Source organism: Ptiloglossa arizonensis, chromosome 7, assembly GCF_051014685.1.
Source record: "Ptiloglossa arizonensis isolate GNS036 chromosome 7, iyPtiAriz1_principal, whole genome shotgun sequence".
Classification (NCBI taxonomy): Eukaryota; Metazoa; Arthropoda; class Insecta; order Hymenoptera; family Colletidae; genus Ptiloglossa; species Ptiloglossa arizonensis.
In genome coordinates, this window is record NC_135054.1 from 23,614,461 (window position 1) to 23,639,135 (window position 24,675).

Consider the following 24,675-nt stretch of genomic DNA (forward strand, 5'->3'; position numbering starts at 1 on the left):
GTAACAAGTTTACTTCTACCCTTCGCAATCGTAGTTTCGTACAGTTTGTGGCTCGATGCACATGCACTTTTCGAACGTTCCATCATGTTCGCGTAACAATATTTTTGTTATATTAGAAAATTAATTTTCTACTCTATCGGAAATCGGTCGTGTTACCGCACCTTCGTTACGGTACTAAATTTTAAACGTTATTTACTTTTACGAGAAATTAATCAAAGGGAGTAGGAAATATTTCACAAAAAGTAAGGGACGGTGGAACCTACGCGCTATGTGCGAATCGATCGTAACGGCAAACAGAATTTTGATTAACAACCCCGGTAAATGGCAGGTATATTCGATAAGTAATATGGCAGCTGTAGGGTCTGCTAATGGTTTGCCAAATTCAGTCTACGTTGTGTCTGCCTGCGCATTACTTCGAGGCCACGAGAGAATAGCTTACACATCCAACACGTGAGGTGAATAACGGGTGAAGCGCGTGTTATCGATTAACTTTCATACCGCAGATGACAATAACATATCGAGTTCAGTCGCTTTGGTATAAATAATTTACGAGCTCAACTTCTCTTTGTTTCCATGCGGCATCTCTTTACAAGATGACTGGATAGTTCTTAACTATAATCGCAACGGCACGTCATAGTAGTGTTGTAAAGTTTCTGAATAGTCGTTGCAAAGGAGAAGATTGACTCTGCAAATATACATATCGATAAAAGGAATATTTTTCGATCATATTTCTATTGATCGGTATGCAAAAAAAAAAAGAAAATTAATCGTAGTCGATTAATATAAAAATTCACTCCAGCGTGTTTAAAGAAATCGACAGTTCTTTATTTTGGCGGGAAAATACTCGTGGCCTCGATAGTCGACGACGAGCGTTACAATTTTTCAAAATCGTATCTCCCGAATAAACGAATTAAATCTCATTGTTCGGTATTAACGATCCACGGAGTTCAATGTCTTTAACCGCGTGCATAATTTCCTACGAGTCGACTCGAAACATTTTCGGGCCCTTGAAAGAGCAATCGACCGTTTGAAATTCGTACAACCCGGTAGAAAACAATGGGCAAAAGAGTTCCTTGACACGAAACGCGTGAAAGTCGCGAACCGAAACAGTTATCGAGCGGGCAGTAACGGCCGTGCTTGCGGAGCACCCGGTACGTATCGATTCGTCTTTCTCGGTAGACAGGGTCTGACGCAGCCTCTTCGGGATTAACCTTGAACTTCAACCTCAACACCAGCGATTGCCATTAGAAATGTGTCCTCCGGTATCTTCGTCCACTTTAATGATCGATGACCGCAGCGTTGATCACGTGGAAGGAGGAAACGAAAAGGATGGACGGACAGACGGACGGACGGACGAGTGGACGGGCGGACAGGCGGACGACGTCCGAGGTCTCGCGACGCGCACAACATTCTTTTCCCGTGTAGAAAGGATTTTACGTAACAATAGTCGGGTTTCGCGCCACGGTTGGACGAGTATTATCGCCTCTGCCATTACGAGCGGTCGTCAGGCGGATACACGCGATGCCAGAAGAATAGGAGATGCACCGCGGCTGGTACACACACGCACGTGGACATACTTGCATTTTGCATAATTGCTCGCGTTACGTAAGCATTGTTTCTCCGGCGCGGCGATTGTCGCCGCTGTGGCAAGGCAATCGCATTTTCTGCCTACATGCTGTGGTCAAGGTCGCCGCTCCGTAATACCGACTGCAGGAATTCCAGTTACTTGCAGTTTCCTCCCGCGTGGAAATTGCCGGGAAAATTTCTACGCGCGACTTCTTCTTCTTCTTCTTCTTCTTTCTCTCTCTCTCTCTCTCTCTCTCTCTCTCTCTCTCTCTCTCTCTCTCTCTCTCTCTCTCTCTCTCTCTCTCTCTCTCGTGTCTTGTGCTCCGCGACGAGTTACACGAAAATTCGTAAGCACCGATTTCAAATCGAGACACCACCGGTACTCGACGATCGTGTTTCTCTTAACTCAGCGAATCATCGCGAACCGCCTAAACGGGAAAGTCCATCACCGATCGGTGATTCACGTATATTTTAAATAGATCGGTTCTCGACTCTTGAATTATTTCCCTCGACAGAGTTGTGTTACCAAGCGTTCTCGGGCGATCAATCCCGTGTTTTTTGTCCGTTCGGTAGATTCGTTTTAGGAAACGTTCCCGGAGCTGTCAACCGGTAAACCTAGCACATTCGTCTTCGAGTCTGCTCCCGATTACTTCGCGATCCTCCGGGGACAATCCGCGTTTTCTCCCACGAATTTTTAGCAGGCCGACCGGCGTTCTCCGGAGATAACTCGGGGCTCTTTTTTTTTTTCTACCGGTCTCGAACCCCGTAAAAAGCGTAAAATATTGCCGTCTATGGCAGTTCGTCGCGAAATTCGTTTGATCTCGCCGATGTGTTCTCGCGAGCCGTTCGCTCCGTCCCTTTTTCGTTCGCGAAACGCTCCAATTTTTCATTTTCGTTCGAGCCTCGTCGTTTTTATTCTTGGCGCGTACAAATTTCGCGGGTTTACTCTCGTTTTCTCTATATACTCCAACTTTCGGCACAATCCATGCTTTTTGTCACTTTCACCGCGTGTAGTACGCTCGGCCTGTACTTTGGTGAAATTTTCGTAGTATTTTTAGAAGCATCGCGAACGAGTTGAACTCGTGGCAGAAAATTTTCAACGCTCGAGGTCATCGAGAGGTTACCCCCACCGTATCGTTCGGGTTGTCTCGCTCATCCGTCGTCTCTTCGCTCCGCCCACCATTGTGTTCGAAAGACGAGGGTATCGTTCAAATGCAAGCCATGGTTCCCATCCAAGATGTTATTTACTCCGAAATGATTTACTCCGAAAATTTCTCGAGACAGTTCGCTTCAATTTTAGACTCGTAAAAAGTTCGGGTTCGTAACTTTGGAAAATATTTTCGGCATCGTACGAAATTAACTCCGATGCTCGAGCCGCGAGCTGAAATCCTCGAATCACTTTCGACGCGTACAATTTTACATCGTCTATTCGTTTTTCGCGATAAACGATCCCTCGAGGCGACTAATTCCATAGTGTCGCGAGCTTCTTTCGTTTATACGTCGTAGCGGGTAATTCAAAGACAGGATGGGTGTACGTGAGATATTTCTGAAACATTGATGCACTTTAAAGGTCGGTTCTCGGAACAACGATGTCGGTTTTGCCAAGTCGAGCTTCCGCGGTCGCGTTACGCTACTCCGACGGAAATTCTATCCGTCTCGGATTAACGAGTTGCTCTGTTTATCTCTCGACGATATATGTGTTCCCTCCGCCGTTACTTTTTCGCGAGCAATAAACTCGATCGGAAAAGAACACGGCAGCGAGAAACTGCGGGGAAAGGATACGCGCGGTTCAAAGCGGCGCGAACGCGCTCGTTGCTCGTTTCGCAATTCAGCTCGCGATAAAAATTACAATGCTTCGTTTAGATCTGCGACCGATTCGCCGCGCATCGCCTCCGACATGCTTTTCCACCGCAGACACAAGCAAATTCTTCCTTCGTACAGAATCTTCTTATTTAGCGATTACGATTAATCGTTAATGGGATCCGTCTCGCCCCATTCTAAAATCCATGTTACGGTCAGCTCGTTCGAACTTTTAAAGATTGTTCCTATTACTCCTCGTAGAGCAATCGAGAGTTAAGCGCGAAACAACCAAAGAGAAGTGCAGTGAACGAAACCAAATCGATACCAAAAGACGGAACGTAGCACGATTTAGGAGAAGGAAGGAAAACTCGGCCGAACGATTCTTGGTTTTTCGAAATGACGCAACGAGAGTGTCGCTTGTGGTTCGCCTGAAGTATCTCGTTGGCGAAGATTCGGGGCGGAAGCGGTAAAAGTGACGAGCGAAACCAGAAACATCAAAACGGCCAAGATGATGAAGAAGGAGAAACCGATGATGTCGGTCACCGCCATCATCCAGGGGACTCAGGCCCAACATTGGTCGCGCGGCAATACTTGTATGTATTCTGATACTATTCGCAATCGAAACAGGGAATGTCCAAAAGCATTCTACCTTCGGCAGACTCGTGAACTCATTGGTATTGAAGTTTAAAAGTTTGAAAGTTTTACGGTAGTTGATCGTTAAGGAAATTAAATAATTCCTTGTAAAATTATTGCGATACAATCGAGGACATTCCCCGTTTCCTTCCGATACTTTTTAATTATTAATTTTAAGTTTAAAATAAAAGGAGACGGAAGAAACAATAGGAAACACTGTTCGTTCAATAATCGTTAATGTTTTTATCAAGAAACGAATAAGAATACAAAATAGGAATATACCGTACGACTTTATATGTAATGCTACCGGAGAATTACCGTGAAAATGTGCACTTTACATTGCACATCCGTTGCGACGAAGTTAAGTAAATTATACAAGATAATTGCATCACTCGGCGGGTATACTCGCAATTATAGCTTTCGTGAGTGTCCTTGCTGATTAAAATCGATGTCATTTGAAATACCTCGCCGCTGTGAATTTTAGCGCCCGAAGATGCTTAAACGAGACCGACTGTTGAAACGACGATTAGCATAGTGGTGCTAGACAGTCAATTAGCACAATTCTCGAGGCTTCGGCTTATCTATTCCCAGCCCTTAAAACTATCTTTACTGCAATCCCGTTCCGCAGCGTGTAATTTCAAAACATAATAGCGATTCAGATACTTCGCATTGTTTTGAATACACGGTTCGAGATAAGTGGAAAACCGTGTCGTTGGATCATTTAAGAGGATGACTTGAATTTTTCTCGCCAATAAAATACTATAAAATATTAAAATACGCCAACGATGGTTAAATATCATTTTTCAACGATACAATGTTCGATATAATTGCGATCCCAAAACGAACCACGATTCTACAAATCCAGCGCTAATGGATCCACCAGTCGCATGCACGGCCGGATAAACTATACGTTGCGTTTATTTCCGCGATCGGAGTTAAATTGACCTTAGACGATCGATCATGCAGAAAGTATTTTATCCAATCGTGTTCGGGGTTAAAGAAGAGTACGCGTTGGTAAAAGCTGGCTCGTACGACTGCTGCACGTACTAAACGATATCTCGAGCGAAAATGACTCACTGGCTCCGATAATCGCTGACGTCGACGTGAAATGTTTAAATACGCAGCCTGGAAACACGCGCGCGCGTCTAGCTGCACGGTGCTGTTAAATGCACATAGGGTGAAGGTCGGCTATTGAAACCTGAATGGTGCAATTTGCGAGCGGAACGCATGCGCGCGCTCGCGCGAGTAGTCGCGAGCGCTCGTTATCAGTCGCGGCTTCAAAAGCGGCCCGCAAACGCTCGCCGCGAGAAGGTCACGCCAATGCGCTTCGTTATCTACGCCCCTACTACAATTTACGATCCTTTTTGAGGCTTATCGCGTGCCCCTATTGCCGAGCAACACGCGGCGTGACGCGTTTCCAGCTTTACGGGTCTCCTCTAGTCTTTCCTCTTTTTTTTCTTTTTTTCTCTTCTTCTTTGCTCCGGAGTTACGCCGTTAAATCCAAGGTGGAAAATTCACGACGATCGTTACGAGGATTCTTTTCTTTGTTCCCTTCTCGGTTAGGTTTACACGTTTTAGAGAACTCGAACGCGATTTCGTTTTGTAACACTATCGAGATGCAATGTATTCTATCGAAATTGCAGTCAAGGAATTACTTCACGATCGATCACGATCAATTTTCACTGCGTTCGATCAATCTTTATCGAATAAAACGTTGAGAGAAGTTTGACAAAACGTACGAGAAAATTCGTAGGAATTTTACACGTTCCACGGGGGTCACTGCCAAGCCTTTTGATTCCCAAACGCAATTTTGCGATCGGGCGAAAGAAAATAGAAGCGATAGAAGGGCTGTGCGAGAAGACCTATCGTTAGACTTTACGGAGATTACGGATTCGATCGTCCGAAAGCAAACATCCGCAGGTTGATGCCTAGGTAAATTCCAATCCGAGCTAAAAGTACGAACAAAATTAATTGCCCGCTCGCCAACCTCTCCTACCGTATCGTCTGTCTCGTGTACGGTCGGTCTGTTAGTCATACGCGGTCTTCGCCGTTTCTTCCTCTACCATTTCATCCGCAACGAAGAGGTATTACACGCCCCAATTGTACCACGCGTCCCGTATAATGGACAATCGGAGCAACCGTAAACGTTTACCTTCTTTCTATCGCACCAGGACCGGCACAGTTTCGGTATTAATGTTTCGGTAGATTCCTATGATAGGAAGTTCACCATTTCCCAATGAATTTCGGTGATTCCGTTGGCTCTGTTCGCTGAGGCTAGACTCCGGGCGAAACCAAGCCGTGGCCACTCGAACGTTATGCATCGCGTACGTGTGCGCACCGATGCGATAAGCGCAGCGTATAAGCATCACGCGAGACTCCAGAGCGCTCAATGCTGGTTCAGTTAATCCGCGCACCAGTACGAACGCAACCTTGGCACCGATGCGAACCAGCCGTGAAGCGCAGCCTCCGTGTGTCGGTGTGCGACGGTTACACGTGTGCACGAATCGTACACCTTCTGCCCCGTATTAGATTAGGTTTGCGCACCTTTCAGCCGCTCGCGTGGGCGTCGTTTGCGCAACGTTCTATCCGTCGACACGCGTCCCCCACAGGTAGACGGTTTGTTTAATTAACGGTTCGATCGTCTGCCCGCGTTCCGGCAGAACGTTGCCTCGATGGAACGACGTTTAATTCGGACAACGTGGCCGTCCAAAGGGGACGAAATTTCGTTCGGCGATTGAAGTCGGTTGGAGCGAAGTACGTACGGTTTTCGTTGGTAATTCTTCTGTCTTCGATAAATTCGAAGCACGGAAGACAAACGATGTTACATCGATCGAAGATTTTGAGTTACGATCGATCGATAAACGCGGCGACGATACCGGTAGCCATTTTATTACTTTGGGTATGAATAATAGACGACAATTGTGAAATCTCTGATACGTGATTTGCTTGGTTAATTGTGGACGAGAGCAACTTGCAACAGTAGTGTGTGTCGGTTCAGGTCAGACCTAATGGCGTAGCGCGCATCGTTCTTTAACTCGTCATAACTGAATATAGTGCTCGAGGAGCCTACGCTTATTTGTAATTGTTTCGTTCTCTCGTACCGTAGATCGCTACATTGGAATACCGTTTAGGTACCGAAGTACGTACGCGTACAACGTACCGCGATCACTACGAAGTTGAAAAACAATCGCGTAGTAAAAGAACCGATCGGAAAGATAAGTGCTACGGGATCTTGCATCTCGTGATCAATGAATTACGTATATTTCAGCCGACGATACGAATCGAAATCCAACGTTTCGAAATCGTCCGTATACGGAAAGTTATCTGGCATACTGATCTAAAAGCGCAATAGCGCGCTGATTTCCTTTGCTTGTTCATTCAATTTATATTCAATGTTAAACGCCGCTGTGTGGAATGAAAGTGAGCTTAGATAATCGAAGTGGTATACATACGAGCCAACGTGTCTAATGGGTCTACTCTTGATGATTCATTTAGTTCGTGCTCGCTGATTAATGCACGCGATCGTACACTTCGATGTCCGCGCGATGAATTGGTAAAGGCGCGATGCGAGTTTCGCGCAAGTTTACGCATGGTAACGTTAAACCGATTGCAATTTTTTCGCACGGTTGTCCAGGAACGGTGAGAACTCTGACCCCAAAATCGTATATACGAATACGATCGCGTTGTTCCCAACTACACGACGTTCGAACACGTCTAACGTTTTCGCGCGGTTTTTACGAGTTCGCTTTATATCTCGTCCATCGGCAATACCCGCTAGCGGCTAAGACGGTGTACAGGAAGCGATCGTCTATTGTAGTCACGTTGCTTAGACTCCGCGACGTGGCTAGTGACCGATTAGATGTATCTATTACGCGGACGCATCGATGTACACAATCGAAGCGGAACGATCGCGGCGCTAATAAGTGTTTCGAACACGTATCCGCGTCATAAGGAACGTGCACGGGTCTCGTGTCGTCGGCGAGTTTCACCATGAAAGTCGTGGCCTTTGCATTGTCTTGTTGACGCAACCGCTGGTATGCCAGAAATCGCAGTTGTTTAAACGCTTTACGAGCTACGTTACGTCACAGAAAAATCGATCGTAAGATTGTTCGGTGATATTTTTCTTCGTCGTTTCGAAAAACGAAAGTCGCGCGCAGAGAGGCTTCCGCGTTTCAAGGTTCATTTCGTGGCGTATCATTTTGAGAACGATGTGCCAGGAATTTTAGAAGCGTTTGAAACGAGAGGGACGATCGCGTCGAAGGTTTTGGCACGCTACAAATTTTCTTCTTTTTTTTCTTTTTTAATAATCTTAACGACGGAAAGAATTACCAAAAATTCTTCACGGTGATACGAATCGAAGATCCTTGGTTCGTGCGCGGTTAATATCGGAAGAAATTTCGCAATTTCATTGAATTACCGATAAGTTCCCGGGTGACTTTAACGTGACCTCAATTTATATCGACATATCACGGCCAGTTTGCACTACACGATACGCCCACGTTTTAAAACCGGCAGTCCAATCCGGTAACATTACACTATTCGTATCGCGCAACGCATCTTATTATACCATGGAAAGTACGACGCGTACGAGAATACACTGTTTTCAAACGAGCTTTCCTTTTTTAAATCCGTTCAAAGTTTCGGGTGTCATCGATGACGTATCCTCCATCGATTTAACGAAAATACGTTACCCTTACTGCGTTCTTTGCTCGTTTCTCTCCGAGGAATCTCACCCCGTGTCGTTGTACCCGGACCGTTGCCACACCTTTTATAACACATTCGAAGAAAAGTCAACCACGGATCCAAGTAAACTAACGAAACCCGTATCACCGAGCGATGCCGAATCCTCGTTTCCCGTAACGCGAGAGATAAATACGCACCGATGGTAAGGCGACGTAAATCTTGCATCGCAGCACGTGTTGTTCGGCCAGTGGTGTACGTGCGGGCACACGTTCGTTTATGACGACCGATTGCAGGGCGTGCCACGGGCAAGAGCACGTTTTGCACCGTGACACGTGCAGAAAATTCCCGTACGCGATGCCACGAGTCGGGCATACGGGATGCATTTCCATTGCTATTCCCATGGTGAATATCGAACACTGTGGTACGGATGATGTGCGCGCGGCCGGGGAAAAGAATCTACCGACCGGATTGCTGGAACGCGATTACAACCCCGACTTTTTGTTAAGATTACACCTTCGTTGAGAACGACCAACTAATCTCGACGATACGCGCGCGGGTGTGTTCTTATCGAAGCGTGCCTCGACTCGTGTTCGAGTTAACTTATGTCGGGAAAAGCTGGTCAGGGTGTAAGATTTTGTGTCGTTTATCGTCATTTCCGTCATTACGAATCGCGCTAGGATGACCATCGCTTCGATGGTTCGTGTCGATTTTTTCTCGATTCAGAGGAAGATGTTTCTTCTTCCCTTTGACACGACGAGTAGACGAAGTAAATATTGGGTCGTTTGAAAAGTCGTTTCGTTTATTTTTGTGAAAACGAGACACGATTTTTTTAGAGCGTATAAACATTTTATTAACCCCTTTGCACTCGTGGCTTGTTTGCTACCGGAAACCGACGTCTCGAGAAAATTCTTCAAGTCGTAAAGTTCATCTGGAATGGAACATTTTTATATACTTCGCATACATGCGTTTACACTCCACGAGAACATAATATTTCAATTCAAATTTGAATTACAAACCACGAAGTTCTCCCGGATCGAAGATAGTACACCGAATTATGTGGCGACCGAGGATCTCCTCTCGAGTCCAAAGGGTTAAATTATATATTCTCCATTTTGGAAAACGAAATGACTCTCCGAACCACCCAATACTGTAGCGAGTTTGGTCTCGAGCGATGAAAATCTTCTGTCTGTGCCGTGATCTTAGATCCAATGTCTGGATATCTCGAAGAGATTCTTTTCTCCAAAGCTAAACATTCGAGAACGGTCGCCGATCAGCATCGCGTTCAAATTTCTGTAACTCGCGCCGCGCAGGAAATCCCGAGACGATACGAATCGGTGCGTTTCCATGAAAGTCCGATGTGCTAGACTTCGTTCAGCGAATTTTATCCCGTTCCCTCATAAACGGACATTTCCATCGCCCGATGCGGCTATTTTTACCACGCACGTCCGTCACTCCACTTGTCTTTCGCTTATCCCCGGCACAATTTATCCACGTATCTGTCAGATATCCGGTTGTCCGCGTCCTCTTATCGACGTCAAATCTCCGATGTCGCGAACGACCTTTCCATAGCCTAATCCCGTCGACGATTTATCCAACGGTGAGCGACCATGGTGAAACTGCGAATATTCTAGCCACCGAAGAAACCATTTCGAATCTTTCGGTAAGATCGACGAGATCGCGGACGAGAAAAGCTGAACCGCGTGGACGCGAAATGTTTCAACCTTCGAGGCCATTGAGTCGAAAACTCCTACCGTACCGTTTCTGCAACACGGTAGATAACAACCCGATGGCAGAGAGTATCTCGGTGTAGCTTCGCGATGAAATCGAAGCGTAAAGGCGCAACCGGAACGAACGCCGGTCTCAAGGCTGTCGGAGGCACGGTTTTCGCGTCTTCGCGCCTCCTCACCCTTCTATTCTATTCACCGGCCGACGCTAACAAAGTTAGTCAACGAACGTCAACGAGCTTACGTAACAGCAATGGACGTTGCTCGTTTGAAGGTAAGAAGGTCGTTAATCACGAGGCGGACGGTTCGCGTTGACCTTTCGCCGCACTGAACGGTTAAGGACACGGGATTTCAATTGTTTCTGCGCCGGGGGATCATTGTACTTTTGAGTCTGCGAATTTCCTTCGAGAGTAGAAAGGCATCGACGTTTCCGCGACGCATGGAAAAACATTCCCAACGTTGTACCGCGCGCGGAGAAATATTCGCGTCGAAGACACGGTATGGTTACTTGCGCGTTTACAGCAACCTGAAAGTACACGTTTAAAGCTGAATAAAGTACTGGCCGGGGAAAAAATGATAATGTAAGTCTTGATTAATGTTCTTCAACCCCCTTGCTCCTCTACGGGCGAGGATAAATCGATGCCATATTTCACCGTGTTCATTTTTATTCGTAACGCGAACCTTTTTGATAAGAAATTGTTAGTTTAAATAATGACAGCGTTTCGCGTCACCGGGAAGATCGATACCGGCATAAATTTTTGGAGCATTAAGAGCCACCAGGCTGCTATTTTTTGCGTTTACTAATAAACGATCGAAGAAGGCGTAATACCCTTCGAAGTTTACCAAACGGTAGAGTCTTTCCATTGATTCTAAACTACCGACAGAATCGAAAATGTTTTGGAGAAAGATCATTCGGTTTTAAACGTCAAATTGTACCGGAATTTTCGATGTTGGAAAAGTGCAAAAAATAATGGAAAACGGTCGATCATTTTTCACGAAGGTCGTTTCGCGATATCGATTACCATTCATCACCGTTCGAGTACGAAGTCTCGATCGGTTTACCCTTGCTCGAGATACGATTTTAATCTTACGTCATTTTTACCTCGCGCCGCAAACGAGAAACTTCCTTTCCGAGTTCCGCCGTTACGGCCATCGATCTTCCCTCCACGGAGTATTTGCTTTAACGAAGCGGAACTAAAGAGAGGAGCTCGTCGATGATATCGACAGCGACAAACCTACGCATTCGCCGATGGCGAGTTCCGTTCTGCGTCTAAAAACGATAGAACGAACCGGTGCGTGCATCCGACAATGCGATCAATCCTCCCAGTTTTCTTCTCGGTTTCGTTTTTTCGTTATTTATTTCCCCTGCCGGTTCCTACGAAAGTAGATGAAAATTTCGTACAAGGAATAAAATATAAACGACCCGTTCATAGACTCGCCGAAAAAAAATTGGAATTTAAATCGTGGAACCAAGCGTTAACGAATATTCTTTGAAAAATAATAATTCACGTACATTGCCGCGTTTCTTTTTAATCGTTATTGGAAGAATAGCGTATCCACTTTAATAAACGTTTAAAAATATCGTTATCCAAATGTTGTTTACACGACCTTTTCCACTCGTTACTTAAAGGTAAACCGTGTTGTAAATATATTACGTCCATGGCAAATACTCGGTGCGGAGTAAATGGAAGCGTGCAGGAACGACACGCCTCGTTGCACCTGTGACAACGAGGCGTACACACGCGGTTCCACGAGCGCATAAACGTACGCCGCCTCACCTGCTTGAAAACGCGAACCCCTGACCTTCGCCATGGTATTCACGTACAAGGCCAATTTAAGCTCGACATACTCTTATTCGCTGATATATACCAGAGGCTTGATTTCTCCGCTAGATACGTAACCGACTGAAACAGCCTACCACTTGAGAAAAAAACGAGCCTCCTTTTAACAACAACTTCCAACCAAAGCTATTACTGTCCCAGCGCGAATAATAGTAAATGATAAAACATTGTACAATTCGTTAAAAATTTATCAGAGCGTTCGAAGAGTGAATAATTTCAATTGAAATTAACACAGGTCGGTATGTCTTTTGTTTGACAATTTTAAACTTTTCACTTAGGCCGGTTTCGTAATTACCGACACGTAAATGAAAAATAAAGTGCTCTCTATCGTTGTATCTCGTTCGACTTCTCGTAGCTCGATCATCGAATATTTACAATTTCGAATAACACGGATCGGGAGAAGTCTGTCACATCGTCTATACCTACCGCGCCCTTGCAACGAGTGCAGCCACGGACCGCGTCCGGTTGCACCTGCAACGCAACAAAGATGCACGCCCACGAGTCTCGTGAAATCCGCGCGCCTAGCTGAAATCTCGACCCCGTGACCTTCTCCCGGTGACCCAGGTACCAAGTTGCCCTGCACGTGGCGCGCCGTGTTATATAAAGTATAGCTGCATATAGATCGGTCTGCTCTGCACTTTCAGGAACGTAGGATGCAACCCGGGGCCCGCGTACCGCTTCATCGATCGCGACAGTTCTCGACCGCAACTTAATCGTCGTCGTATTCCGCGCGACAGATCGATCTGTTAACTCTCTTAAATTTGATCCCTGAAAAACATTTCATTATTGAATCGATACGACTCGTAGCAAAGCGATTACAGAAACTGAACCAGGTTACGACTGTTTTCTAGGTGACTGGTAAAGAAAATTTAACAAGTGAACTTGCGAGGTACGTTCGCACGGTATTTTGCATAAACTCGAGCTACCGAAATCTCAAAGTTTGCGTTGTACGACATCGGTACATATCTTTTGCCACAATATCGATTGTATCGTTGCTTCGAGGCGCGTCTCGGGACACAAGAAAACACTTATCCTCGGTCGCAATTCTAATCCCGGCGTTCCCTTTTCTTTTCTTTTTTTCTCGATAAATAACCGTCGTTCGTCGTTAAAATCGATCCCGAACGGTGCGTGTCAATGATATACAAGAGCTAATAAGAAGTTGCGAGGGAGATGAATTATTCGATGCTGTGACCGAGATTCGTCGTCGTCGTCGTCATCTACCGGTCGGTCGGGATCGACGTTTCGCAGGATGGTTTAACGTAAGAAACATTTATGCACGAGCAGTGCGCGTCGTGTGTGCAGTTCGCTCCGTATTCAGCCGCTCCAGATGCACGACACTTCGACTTTCATTGGCGGGCGCGCACGGTGTCGCAGACGAGCGAGCGAGCTCTCCTTCGTTCCGATGGGAATCGAATTTCGATCGAAAGCATCGAACGAGACGCCTTCGTTTCCATAAGCGAAAACGAGAACGCGGTGTACTTTTAGAATTTCGCAGACGGTCGCGCGCTGGCCTCTCCTCGAAGGAGGAACGTTCGAAAACTAATTTCTGGCGATGCAGCATCGGTTGGCGAACGAATACGCCTGGACTCTTTGGACGATTTTGCGGCCAAAGATCTAGAGCACCGAATACGCGGAGAGTTTTCGATGGAGCGAAAACTCGGAACCGAGTCGCGCATAATTTTCTCGCAATGTTCCACACGACGACTCATAACGTACCTAGACCCGGTCGATTTATTCACTCGTTAGATGTCTTTAATATGCAAATAACCGTATCCCTGGTACAAGTAATCGCGTTTCCAACGAGTCACGATTGTCCGAATATCGCTCGTAAAGATCTCCGAGAGTGTACGATCGGAGCAGCGCGAATCGATTCGCTCGAGATCGCTCGTGACGGTAGGAAAAGTGACCTTGAGCGACAGCCTGAATTTAACGCGACTCTAGTCGGAGAACGTCTCTACCGATGGTCGCACCTCGAGGAACAGTTTCTCGCCGAGTCCATTATCTCCCGGCGGGATTTACCGGCGCGTTGAAATACGCGGTGAATAATTCCAGAAAGCCCAGTTTTGTATCCCCTCTACGCTGGTTTGCGGAACGAGTGTCCTCGACGAAGTAAAACGTAGGGTCCAGTCGGGACCCCGGCAAGATAGAGGGAAATCACCGGCTTATCTTCGCGTTTACACCGTGGATATTCGAGCGTTACGGCGCGAGAGATACTCCGAAAGCCGTACAACGTGCGCTTTGTCCGATACAATGGAATTTCTGTGGTTTTCGCGCGCAAGTTTGCTCGGTTAGATTATTCCGAGCGTTGCATTCGCAATAAATCGCTCGCGGTTCAAAGGAAAATAAACCGTAGCTGCGATTGATCACCGGGCACAGTTCGCGATTCATCTGGAGATTGTTTGAGCGAACGCACTCCACTTGGCAAATAATCGATACATTGCGCGCAGTATCCGCGGCCCGTTCGTTTACACACTTAACGAGAAAACGCGAACGCGCGGTGACGTTGCGATCGAGGCAACGAATTTCAATGGTAATATCGTTCGAACGAGGTTCCTCCTTAGCCGTGGACACGGTTCCGTCGTGTACATCGGATCTTGGACAACAAGTAGGTGGCGTGTTACCACTTCCACTTCTCTCCTTGTTCGGCAGGCTAACACCTAAAATGGCAAGACGATCGGCAATTAATTTCGATTCAGGTTTTCGACTAAGAAACTCGCTATTCGAAGCTCGCGATCTTTCCACGGTATTTCGAGTTTTTTAATCGCGCGCATAAATAGCAAGATGCTCGCTCCTCGATAAATAACTGAAAATTCGCGGCTTGTCGCCGAGAGTCGCGGCCGATCTCCACGGCGAAATAAATCAGCCCCGGCCGAGTCATTAATCCAGCGAGTTTTTTCGTGGGTTCAAGGCCTAACGCCACGGGCAGCGGCACTATTTTCGTACACTCGTGCACATGTACGCATTCGCGTGGGTTGCATGTGCAACGTCACGAGGCTATCCTGGTGTGGGAGCGGCATCCGGTCGCAGCTGCGTGCAGGAAACTGTTAAAAACTCTCTTTCTCCCGTGCGCCGCCGCGTCGAAAACATCGTTCCTCCTTTTTCGTTTTCGCGCGCCGCAAGCGTTTTCGCGTCACTGTTGTCTCATTGCCGTGCGGTGAAATCGTTAATCCGCGGCCAGCAGCACCACGTGGCACACGGAACGGACAATTCGTTCGCCGGAAACCGCCCGACCCGTGAACGCTTCCTTTCTAATTAGAGGGATTAATGGGACCGCGTATCGTCGTAAAATTCCCACTTTTTCTCGCGAATGCTTTCGTCGCCGGGGAAGAAACATCGCGCTCGTCGTCGATACGCCACCGTGTAATTTAGATCCAACGTACGGAATCTTCGTACGAGAAGATTGATCATTGTTGCGCGCGATCCGAGCAAATAATCCTACGTAGCGATGGGTTCGAGTCGGATAGGTGATCTCCGAGCATCGATCGATTCGATGCAAGTTCGATTTATTTCGCCGGAATCGACACTTTCGAAACGAAACTTTTCGATCGTACGAAAGCGTACGCGTTGCGTTCCCTCTCGCGCGATTCAACGAACGCCGTTACGAGCAAACGACGAATAAATCGTTACCTCGATCGGTGACCGTTCGATTACTCGGCGACGATCGACTCGTTCGGTCGATCGGATCGCGACACAGGAGTCTCTACGCGTCTTCTCGTCGGTCAGAAGTATGCAACCGATACGCATTCCCCATCGCGTGTGTCTTTTATCGCAAACTCTCGACGCCGTTTCTCGCCGGTATTCGACAATTTACTGGGTAGCTGGCCCGACGAAGAGGGGAATTCATAGCGAATTTACGATCTCGGGGGCTGTTGTACGGTGTTGCCGGCGAGTTGCAGCGTCCACGATGCGCCTAAGGCGCTCGCAGAAGAGGTCCGCCGCGCGGGAAACTGGTTTTCAGTTTCGGAAGAGCGTTCAAATCGTCAGACGGTGACGTCACCGTCATAAACGCCCGGACCTCTTCTTGTACAGAATAATGACTGAAAAATAATTTCGTTCCGGCTGAAATTCGCGAGCCCGATCATTATCGGCCGTTCTCGCGTCATCGTTTCGCGATACGATCGATACGTGACGGGTCACCGACTGACGATGAGATCGAGCCGGCGATGTGACCGATCCAACCACGTACCCATTAATATCGACGCGTATCGGTACCCAAGTACCGCGTCGAGCTATCGAACAGGTTTCAAAATAAGTTATCATTGGTATCGATAACGCGGACTTGTTAACGTTTCTTACAGCATCGGTACAATTCGAACGTCACGTATCGTTCAAATTTCAACGAGACGTTGTCGCGATTACTCCGTTATTATCGGAGCGGTGCATTATTTCGAGTAACACCGAATCGATCTTTTTCCGTTAGGTTGTCCCAAAGTTCGTACCACGGTGTGTATATATTTCTCGCGGTACGTTTCATAAACACAGACAGAGGAGACAGACGTAAGGAGACTCGGGTGACTAAACTGTTACGCTTCGGTTTAGTCCGTAGAAGGAACTCGAAAGGTACTGACGTTACGAGAATATTATATTCGATACTCGGTGAAATAATGAGTGAAATGCGTCTAAGTTTCGAAGAAAATGGGAATGATGCCAAAGCTGGACGTACGTCAGCTTCGTAAGTAAGATTCAAATATTACTTTATACGGTAGAAAAATTAACGACACGAATTCGCGGGATGAAAACTAGTCGTAGTAGAGAAACTATGTACAAGGTACGCGAAACGTTCGATGTTGGTGTCGAAGTTACTTTTACACTCGTTATGAAACACCCTGTATGCAATATGTACCACGCGCGTGTCGAGTTATTTGCTTAATTCACCGCTTACACGTTTACACGAATCTAAAGTTAGCGTCGACCGACGAGCGCGCCGCGTCTTCACATTTTGCATTACTCATTTGTGATGCTGCTGCTGCTGCTGCTGCTGCACAAGCTCCTCGATGCTGTACAGAGCAACCCGCGAGAAGATCAATTTTGAGCGTTTGATGCGAAGATAAACAGGTACACGTTGGTCTTCGAGTTGGTTACTTTTGGTTAGTTTCAGCACTATCCGTGCAACGTTACGTGGACAACTTGTTGGTATTACAGCGTTGTAATACGTTCCACCGTTATTAATATTACGAATACAATTATTACTTTCGCGAACGCGATTTAAATTTCATAGTAACGGCGAATGCAAGGTATTCGATGCAAAGTTCAAACCTGAAATATTTAAAAAATTTCTATCTCTTTTAATATTTTGTTGCGCGCTCTCTCTTTCTCTCTCTCTTTCGAATTGCAAGCAACGTTTTCTGCGAGGGAAATAAAAAAAAAAAAAGAAGCGTTTCGTATACGACATTATTAGTTCACTGTGTCTGACTTTTCTTCGAGTTTCCATCCCGTGAACGTGGAATGTAACGAAACGGTGCAGTGAAACGGTTTATTGCCGTTTTCAAGGCTCTCGACGCTTCTTGGAACATAAATATTCATCTTCTTTCACGGTCCGAGGATAGTTTCGCAATATCGCACAACGTCGAAACGTTCGTAATTATTGTTCCGCGGTCGTGTAAGTTTCGACTCGAGGAAAGTTTATTATTTTATTATTTCTGGGTTACCGAGGATCTGGTTGATGCCTAACGAATGAATCAGACACCGAGACCGAGATATTGCACGAGTAATAAAATACCATATATAGTGGAGTTCGCTGTTAAATGCGTAAATTTCCTGTCAAAATGATTTCGAGCAGTTAAAGGGAAAAGTAATTGTAAATCCATCGGTAGTCGAGTCGAGTAGCTTTCGCGCAGCATCGTTCAATGTCAATGTTGTAACAATTATCGTTCGCGTTGCTCTATATTTAGAATGTTCGATATAACGAACCGCGGTGATGGACAACGTATCGAGATAGGCTTTTATATTTTATGGCTGGCGTATCTAAGACTGGATGCAAGAGTTCACGCAATATTTATTAATGGTTCTGCGGAACAGTTATGAAACACGATACTGTCCGTTATACTTCTTTTTAATAACGACGCCGTTTCCCTTCCGTCGTATCCACCGCCTCCGCTCTGTTATTATCCCCTTGTCGACCTTTACATCTGCAATATTACCTTCCCCGTTCTATTCTTTCCTGTCTCGGGTTTCGTTCGCGAAAAATTCGCCCAAAACAGATCCCCTTACACTGCAGATGTTTCTTTAACGCTTAATACTTCTGGGCCTTGAAGAAGAGAAGCTTGGAAGCCACGGTATACGTACGCGCAAGTTTCTTCGCGCTGAACAGAATTCGAAACAGAAAATGGCAGAAGGTGTTTACAATACATGCTGTTCCCGAAAGTATGTAATCTCCAACAAGGAAGTAAAACGAAGTAAAAATAATACGATATCAACGTAATGTTAGAAAAGTATATTTCGCGAGAAAAAATATCGGAGAAATGAATAAAGTATCAGCTTCTAGCATCGCTGGAAAAGAACTTATTTTCGATGCATAAAATTTCGACACATTCTCTACCATTTAATATCCTCTGCTACACTTCTGATTCTAAATTCGTATCGCGATTATTCGATGCGAATTGCGATACGTCGAGATTTATAATATCAGACGTTCGTCTGTACGAGGCGTTCCAAGAGAATAACCACGAATTCTAAGAATTGAAACCGTGGAAGCTTAAAAAATTCCCTATCCGTTGTTTCCAACCCCATTGTGGTACACGTTCGCGGAACGAGACGCAATAGCGCATCCCCCGGGATCGTCGAGTGAAGTGAGCAGAACCCTCTTTGCGAATTTGCCCGTACCGTGGTAATGCGATCGATACTCCGGTGCGATACATGACCATTCCCAATTCCACGTTGGCTTCTGCCCTTGAAAATCAGGTTCGGGTGGTTCGCCTTACGCCGTTCACGATCGATTCACACTCGGTCGGTTCACTCGCAAAGGCGAATATGTTTTAAATATTCAAAAGGCAACGCACTTGACTCGTTGTTGGCGTAGGTCGGTCTGTTTTCTCCTCTTTTACCCCTCTTTCCGTGACACTCGCCCCCCTTTCGTCTCTTTTTTCCTCGCCTCCTGCTTCCCTCGATGTCTCCCTGCATAATTCATTCCTCTTCCCAGCCGTGAACGCGAAATGGATACTGTTATACGTAAAAGTGTTTCTCCGCGGTGTGTACGCGAAAGGAAACGGTCGGAAGTTGGGGCGACGATTCGATGAACATTCGAATCGAGCGATGATTATTTCAGTAACGACAGATAGGGAGCGATGTGTAAGCGATGCGTATTCTTATTAATATCCCTTCGGTTCGGTTTGTGCAACGAGTCGAAGCGCCGTTCGCACACACGAGAACGATAAGTGACTTCTGTATAGTCGCTCTCTGAGTTGAAAAACTCTATTCTCGACAAATGGCCGTGTATTCTCCAATACTGCGTTCGTAAGGTATCGCCTTTGGGATTTGGATAAAACTCCAAACTCTCGTCACGTTCGACCGCAGCGAGGACAGTTACGGTTCGATCATATTTAGGGGACGACACGTTGTTTCAAGCTTCCGAAGTTGAACCTCCGAAATTTTTTTTTACACGCTCTATGCGTGTCCTTGCCCACGAGACTGTGTCCTAGACCCCAAGGCAATGTTCCTACTCGTACGACTATGTTCTAATTCCCAAGTTTATAATTGGTGGTGTGCTCTAGACCAGCTAACGATAAATTTCACGGTACTCCAATTGTCAATACTAAGAATGCAGACTAGACGAATACTTTGTCGAGCAATTGTGTACACAGACGTCCGAATATAGTCGTGTGCGCACAGTTTCGAACGTTGCACCGGCGTGTTTGCGCCTGGTCAAGGTGCCCGACACTGCCGGCATAATATACCGTCACCGGACTTGGCCTTGCAGCCACTCTCGTGTCCTCGTCCCATCGCCCCCCGCCCCTTTTGATACGGTTAAAGCCGCGTTCACAACTCGGTCGCCCCTTCGACGAAACTCTGCTCCCAGATTTAACCCAGTCACTCGACACGTGGCTATGGACGTTCGTTTCCGTGTACATCGGACGACGTACAACTAGACCCCAAGGCAACTACTTCTTTTGAGAAGTTACGGCTACTAAGTTTCACCGGTGTTCGCGTGAAAATCGTGATCAGATTTCCAACTTACTTTTCAGAGCATCGGAGGACTCTTAGAATCGGGGAGTTAATTTAAGTTGCTCGAACGAACGTACGATTCGAGAGAAAGGAAAGAAGATTCGTGGATAATTGCGTCATCGTTGGAATAATTCACAATGCGCGCGAACCGACCGATCCCTTCGAAATACGCGGGCTCCGTTCGAAACGTTCGTTTCTAACCCAGCCGGCGCGAACTCGAGGAACTTTGTTCTTTTTCGCTCCACCGGCTAGGAGGATGTTTATCCAAGACGCAGACACGTTTCGGCGCTCGCCGCTGCAGATGCAGAAGCCTTTTGCAGTCTGTCGACGACCTTCGGTCCGCTTTGCACGCTCGTTGCGTAATTAAAGCGGCGGCGCAACGCTTAATAAACGGCGGCGATGAGAGGCACGCAATCGGCGACCCTAACACTCGAAATAGAAGTCGCTGCTCGACGGAGTGACGGCCTCGACGTAATTATATGTTCCGTGGAAAAAAAAGCGCGGCTGATGAACGCTCGATGTCATCGTGCCACGTATCGTTTAACCTTTTCAGGAGCGATTAGACTTGCGCGTGCTTGGTCTCCTTTTAGTAATTGTGAACCGTGTGCAGTCGCACGTATCCAATGGACGCGAATAAAATAAACGAGGCGCACGTTCCTTGACGAACGTTTCATCGAATTCAACAATCTCAACGCAGCTGGCACAATATTAGGGAAGAGGATTGGATATCGCGGTCGAACGATATTACCGAGTGGATCGGTTGGTACTTGTGCCCTACTCGAGGAAATTAAACCGCTCTTGACGCGTTAACTGCCAAGCACGAGTTAACTCGTGCCTGACGACCTGTCACCGGACGCCACCTACGAGTTATCCGTTGAAGACGAACTTGTCTTCAACGCGATGTAAATGAACTGTAAATAATGGCTACTGGGCATTTTAAAGAATGATAAAAGTCGGTACGTATCAGAGCACCGAATGCTCTGTTCGAAGATCGGCGTTTCGTTCGACATGGTAATCAATCGTGGTGTTTGTATCGTTGTATGGAGAGAGATGCACATTTTGCGTAGAAAAAAGCAAAAGGAAATCTTGAGGCTCTCAAATTTTTGCACCTATTTCACTCGTGAAATCCAGTTATCCGATGTCCACCGTACGGTAACATCTTATCGAGCACTCTGTTCGACAAGCGTACGACACGCGACGCGATACAACTTCCACCTAAAAATAATCAACCGATTCGACGAACGAACCCTATACGCTATAAATCCCAATGTGTCCGCACGGCTGCTGCGCATTTGTCGGCCAGCGATGCGTCTTCTCGCGATTGTACTGCTCCGCGCGCGAGAGAAATGAAAAAAACGCCGAAGAGGGCCGAGATGAAAGGAGCGAAACGCGACGGGAAGGGAGCGTGACGTCAGTTGCGCAATTACCGATACACTTGACGGTGTCCTTAGCGGATCGGGGATCATCCGGCTCTCCCTAACTCTCCCCGGGTCTCCTTCGTCTTCGACGATAACATCCCCTCTTTTCCTCGTTCGTTCATTGGCGATGGAGGGTGACGATGTCCGGCCGAACCCTATTAAAATGTCATTTATCTTCTCGTCATCGTTCCCTCCGCGTGTCACGGCAGAAACCCACGAGGTACGTATCGTTGGTATTGAAAAGAAAAAGAAAAAAAAAATAAAGAAACGGGTCCACGCGATCGCAACCAATCGCGTTCCACCGATCAAGAGTCCAAAGATTCGCGATGGCGTGAGACGAGTATTTTTGCGATCGGTGTACGAACGCGAAGAAAGAATCGAGTCACGAGCGCGGTGACACGAACGCAGGGTCGATTAGAACTCATCGACTCGGTGCAATCGAGTAATTTGCGTTCCGGCTTGGCCGATGCTCGCTTCGCGGCGTTCCACTCGAGATACGCGAAGCTGACGTACACCGACTCGATCGCGCTAAATTGTTCTTAACCCTTTCGCGATGTCTATAATTACGGTAGAGAACGAAACGGTTGATTATTTAACCTCTGTAAGTCGAGACGTTCGAGTAAATTCAATGTAAATGCTGCGGGTAAATAACAATGAATTTTAGACACGAATGTTGGCTCGCTCGAGCTCCGTTCTAGAATATGTAAATGGATCGAAGAGGCTAACGTACAGTCACAGCTGTTCCATTTTCTTACCAATTTCTGTGCAGTACCAGTATGGTTATTTGCTCGAAACAATTATTGCCAGTGTCGGGATCGGCTCCTTGAACTTTTGCGGTGATAATTAAACGTCACTACACTTTGTCGTACACGAGACGCGTCGTCCTCGATTGGACGATGATGAGAATCGCGATCGCCTAAGGTTGAAAGTAAAAGGACGTCGCGTTGTAAATATTAATGGAGTAAAAATGTAATTCTGTGACACGATAGAAAGCAACTTTATATAGAAAACTGACCAGTCTGCGCGCGTATTAATTTTTATCGATCGGTTTCCATGAAATTCAAACTTTAATCGTAGGATGTCCGTTTCGTCGAGTCTGTCTACCGAAATTTGTTATTCAAATTTTACCAGACTCGTATTAGACAGATTTGTAATATTTATGAAACCGCAGGAAACACTGGTCTTTTCCTTTTTACGTTAGCAGACGGTGATTGATCACTTTGTTCGCAATTGAATCGCTTTCCGATTAAACTTGTATCGTTAAAATACAATCTCAGTTTTAAAGAGTTACGGTTTTTTTCACCGGTTCGTTAGTTGGATTCTTCGATAAGGTTTTGTTCGGTAGCTATTTACAAATTCAGCAAAATCTTGTTAACGAGTTTCACCGGCAGATCTGAGATGATATTCGATGGTTCTGTCCCCTAACAGATGTGAATCTTTTTTTGTAACGTACACCCAACTTAAATTTGTGTATATTAAAACTTCAATTGATCTCTCTAATGCGGAAAAATGTCGTTTTCCAGGGTTGAGTCTGGACAACAGCAATATGTCCATGTCTTCGGTGGGCCCGCAGAGTCCTCTCGATATGAAGCCCGATACAGCGAGTCTTATCAATCCAGGAAATTTCAGTCCTTCCGGCCCCAACAGTCCGGGGTAAGTACCGCCGAAATAAACCGAACTAAATATTTTACAACTAAAAGCGAAGTAGAGGAACAATGGTATTGGACGACGTTGAAACGTACCGATGTAGTTCACCGTTTTTACAACGGAACATGCAGCTAGTGTTGCGAAGACGGATAGGTCCCTTCGCTTCTATCAATCAATGTCGGTTATTTCCTTGTCGCGACGAGAGAGAACAAAAGTCGGGAGAAGAGAAATATCGTGATCGAATAACTTACAATCCACTAGATACAATAGCAGATTGCAACCCTATAGTTAGAGTCGTAGTTAAATTCCACGAACTCGAGGACAGTGTTTCGTTCGATCCGAGACCGTAGATTCGTAGGCCGAGTTTTTGTTACTCTCTTCTTTGCATGTAAGATCCTTCAACGCTGGTTGTCACAGCAACCTTCTGAGCACGTCGCCGAGTGGCCAGAACAAAGCAGTGGCACCTTACCCGCCGAACCACCCTCTTTCCGGCAGCAAGCATCTCTGCTCGATCTGTGGGGACCGCGCCAGTGGCAAGCATTACGGTGTCTATAGGTAAGTCGAAGATTCGCAAATTTTCTTTAATCGCGAAACCCTCGTTTCGACAACCATTCGAACGATGCTGTTTATCATTGTTAACGCGTTCCCGCGTGCACTCGGAGCGAAAAATATTGACCGTCGAATGTCGTCGAGCGACAACCCCCTCCACTCGGTTTGGACTTTCGATTCAGGGTTCAAGGCAACAATCGCGCTCTCCGACAAGGTAACTCGTCTTCCCCGGTTAACAAGTTAAAAATATCGAATTGCTCGATGGAAGGGTAAAAGACGCGGTCGTAACACCGGGCTGTTGCATTCGGATCGTCCGCGTTGCAGAAACATCGCGCAGCATCGCTCGTAAATGTCTCCATCGGCACCGACGAACTCTAACTTAGCCGTTGTACAAACGTTGGCTAATAACTTCGTCGCGCGCATACGAAAAACAAGCACCGATGTACACATGCACCGGCGCTGCGTTTGCATAATCGTCGTGCGTCGAACCTGCTAAGAAGGAATAATAAAAATGTCGTCGAACCACCGCTGCCGTTGACAATCGACGTTAAACGTGCCTCGAAGAAAGTCGATGCTAGAGAATTATGAATTCGTCGTCGTCGTCGTCGTCGCTCGTTGTCGTCACGAACGACGTACGCGGATCGTCTTTCCTTT

The 24,675-nt window shown here is 46.5% G+C and overlaps 1 protein-coding gene across 4 annotated transcripts in view; it reads left to right on the forward strand.

The window, feature by feature from the left end:
• Window positions 1-24,675, forward strand: part of Usp (retinoid X receptor ultraspiracle) — a 51,024-nt gene that overhangs the window by 19,143 nt on the left and 7,206 nt on the right. For 2 of the 4 annotated variants that reach the window (XM_076316728.1, XM_076316729.1), the window contains exons 2-4: window positions 3,628-3,959; window positions 23,349-23,478; window positions 23,866-24,027. In XM_076316728.1, the coding sequence (XP_076172843.1) occupies window positions 3,875-3,959; window positions 23,349-23,478; window positions 23,866-24,027 (377 nt within the window). In that variant the 5' untranslated portion in view covers window positions 3,628-3,874. The remainder of the gene's footprint in view (window positions 1-3,627; window positions 3,960-23,348; window positions 23,479-23,865; window positions 24,028-24,675) is intronic. The other 2 variants (XM_076316730.1, XM_076316731.1) reach the window with 2 other exon arrangements.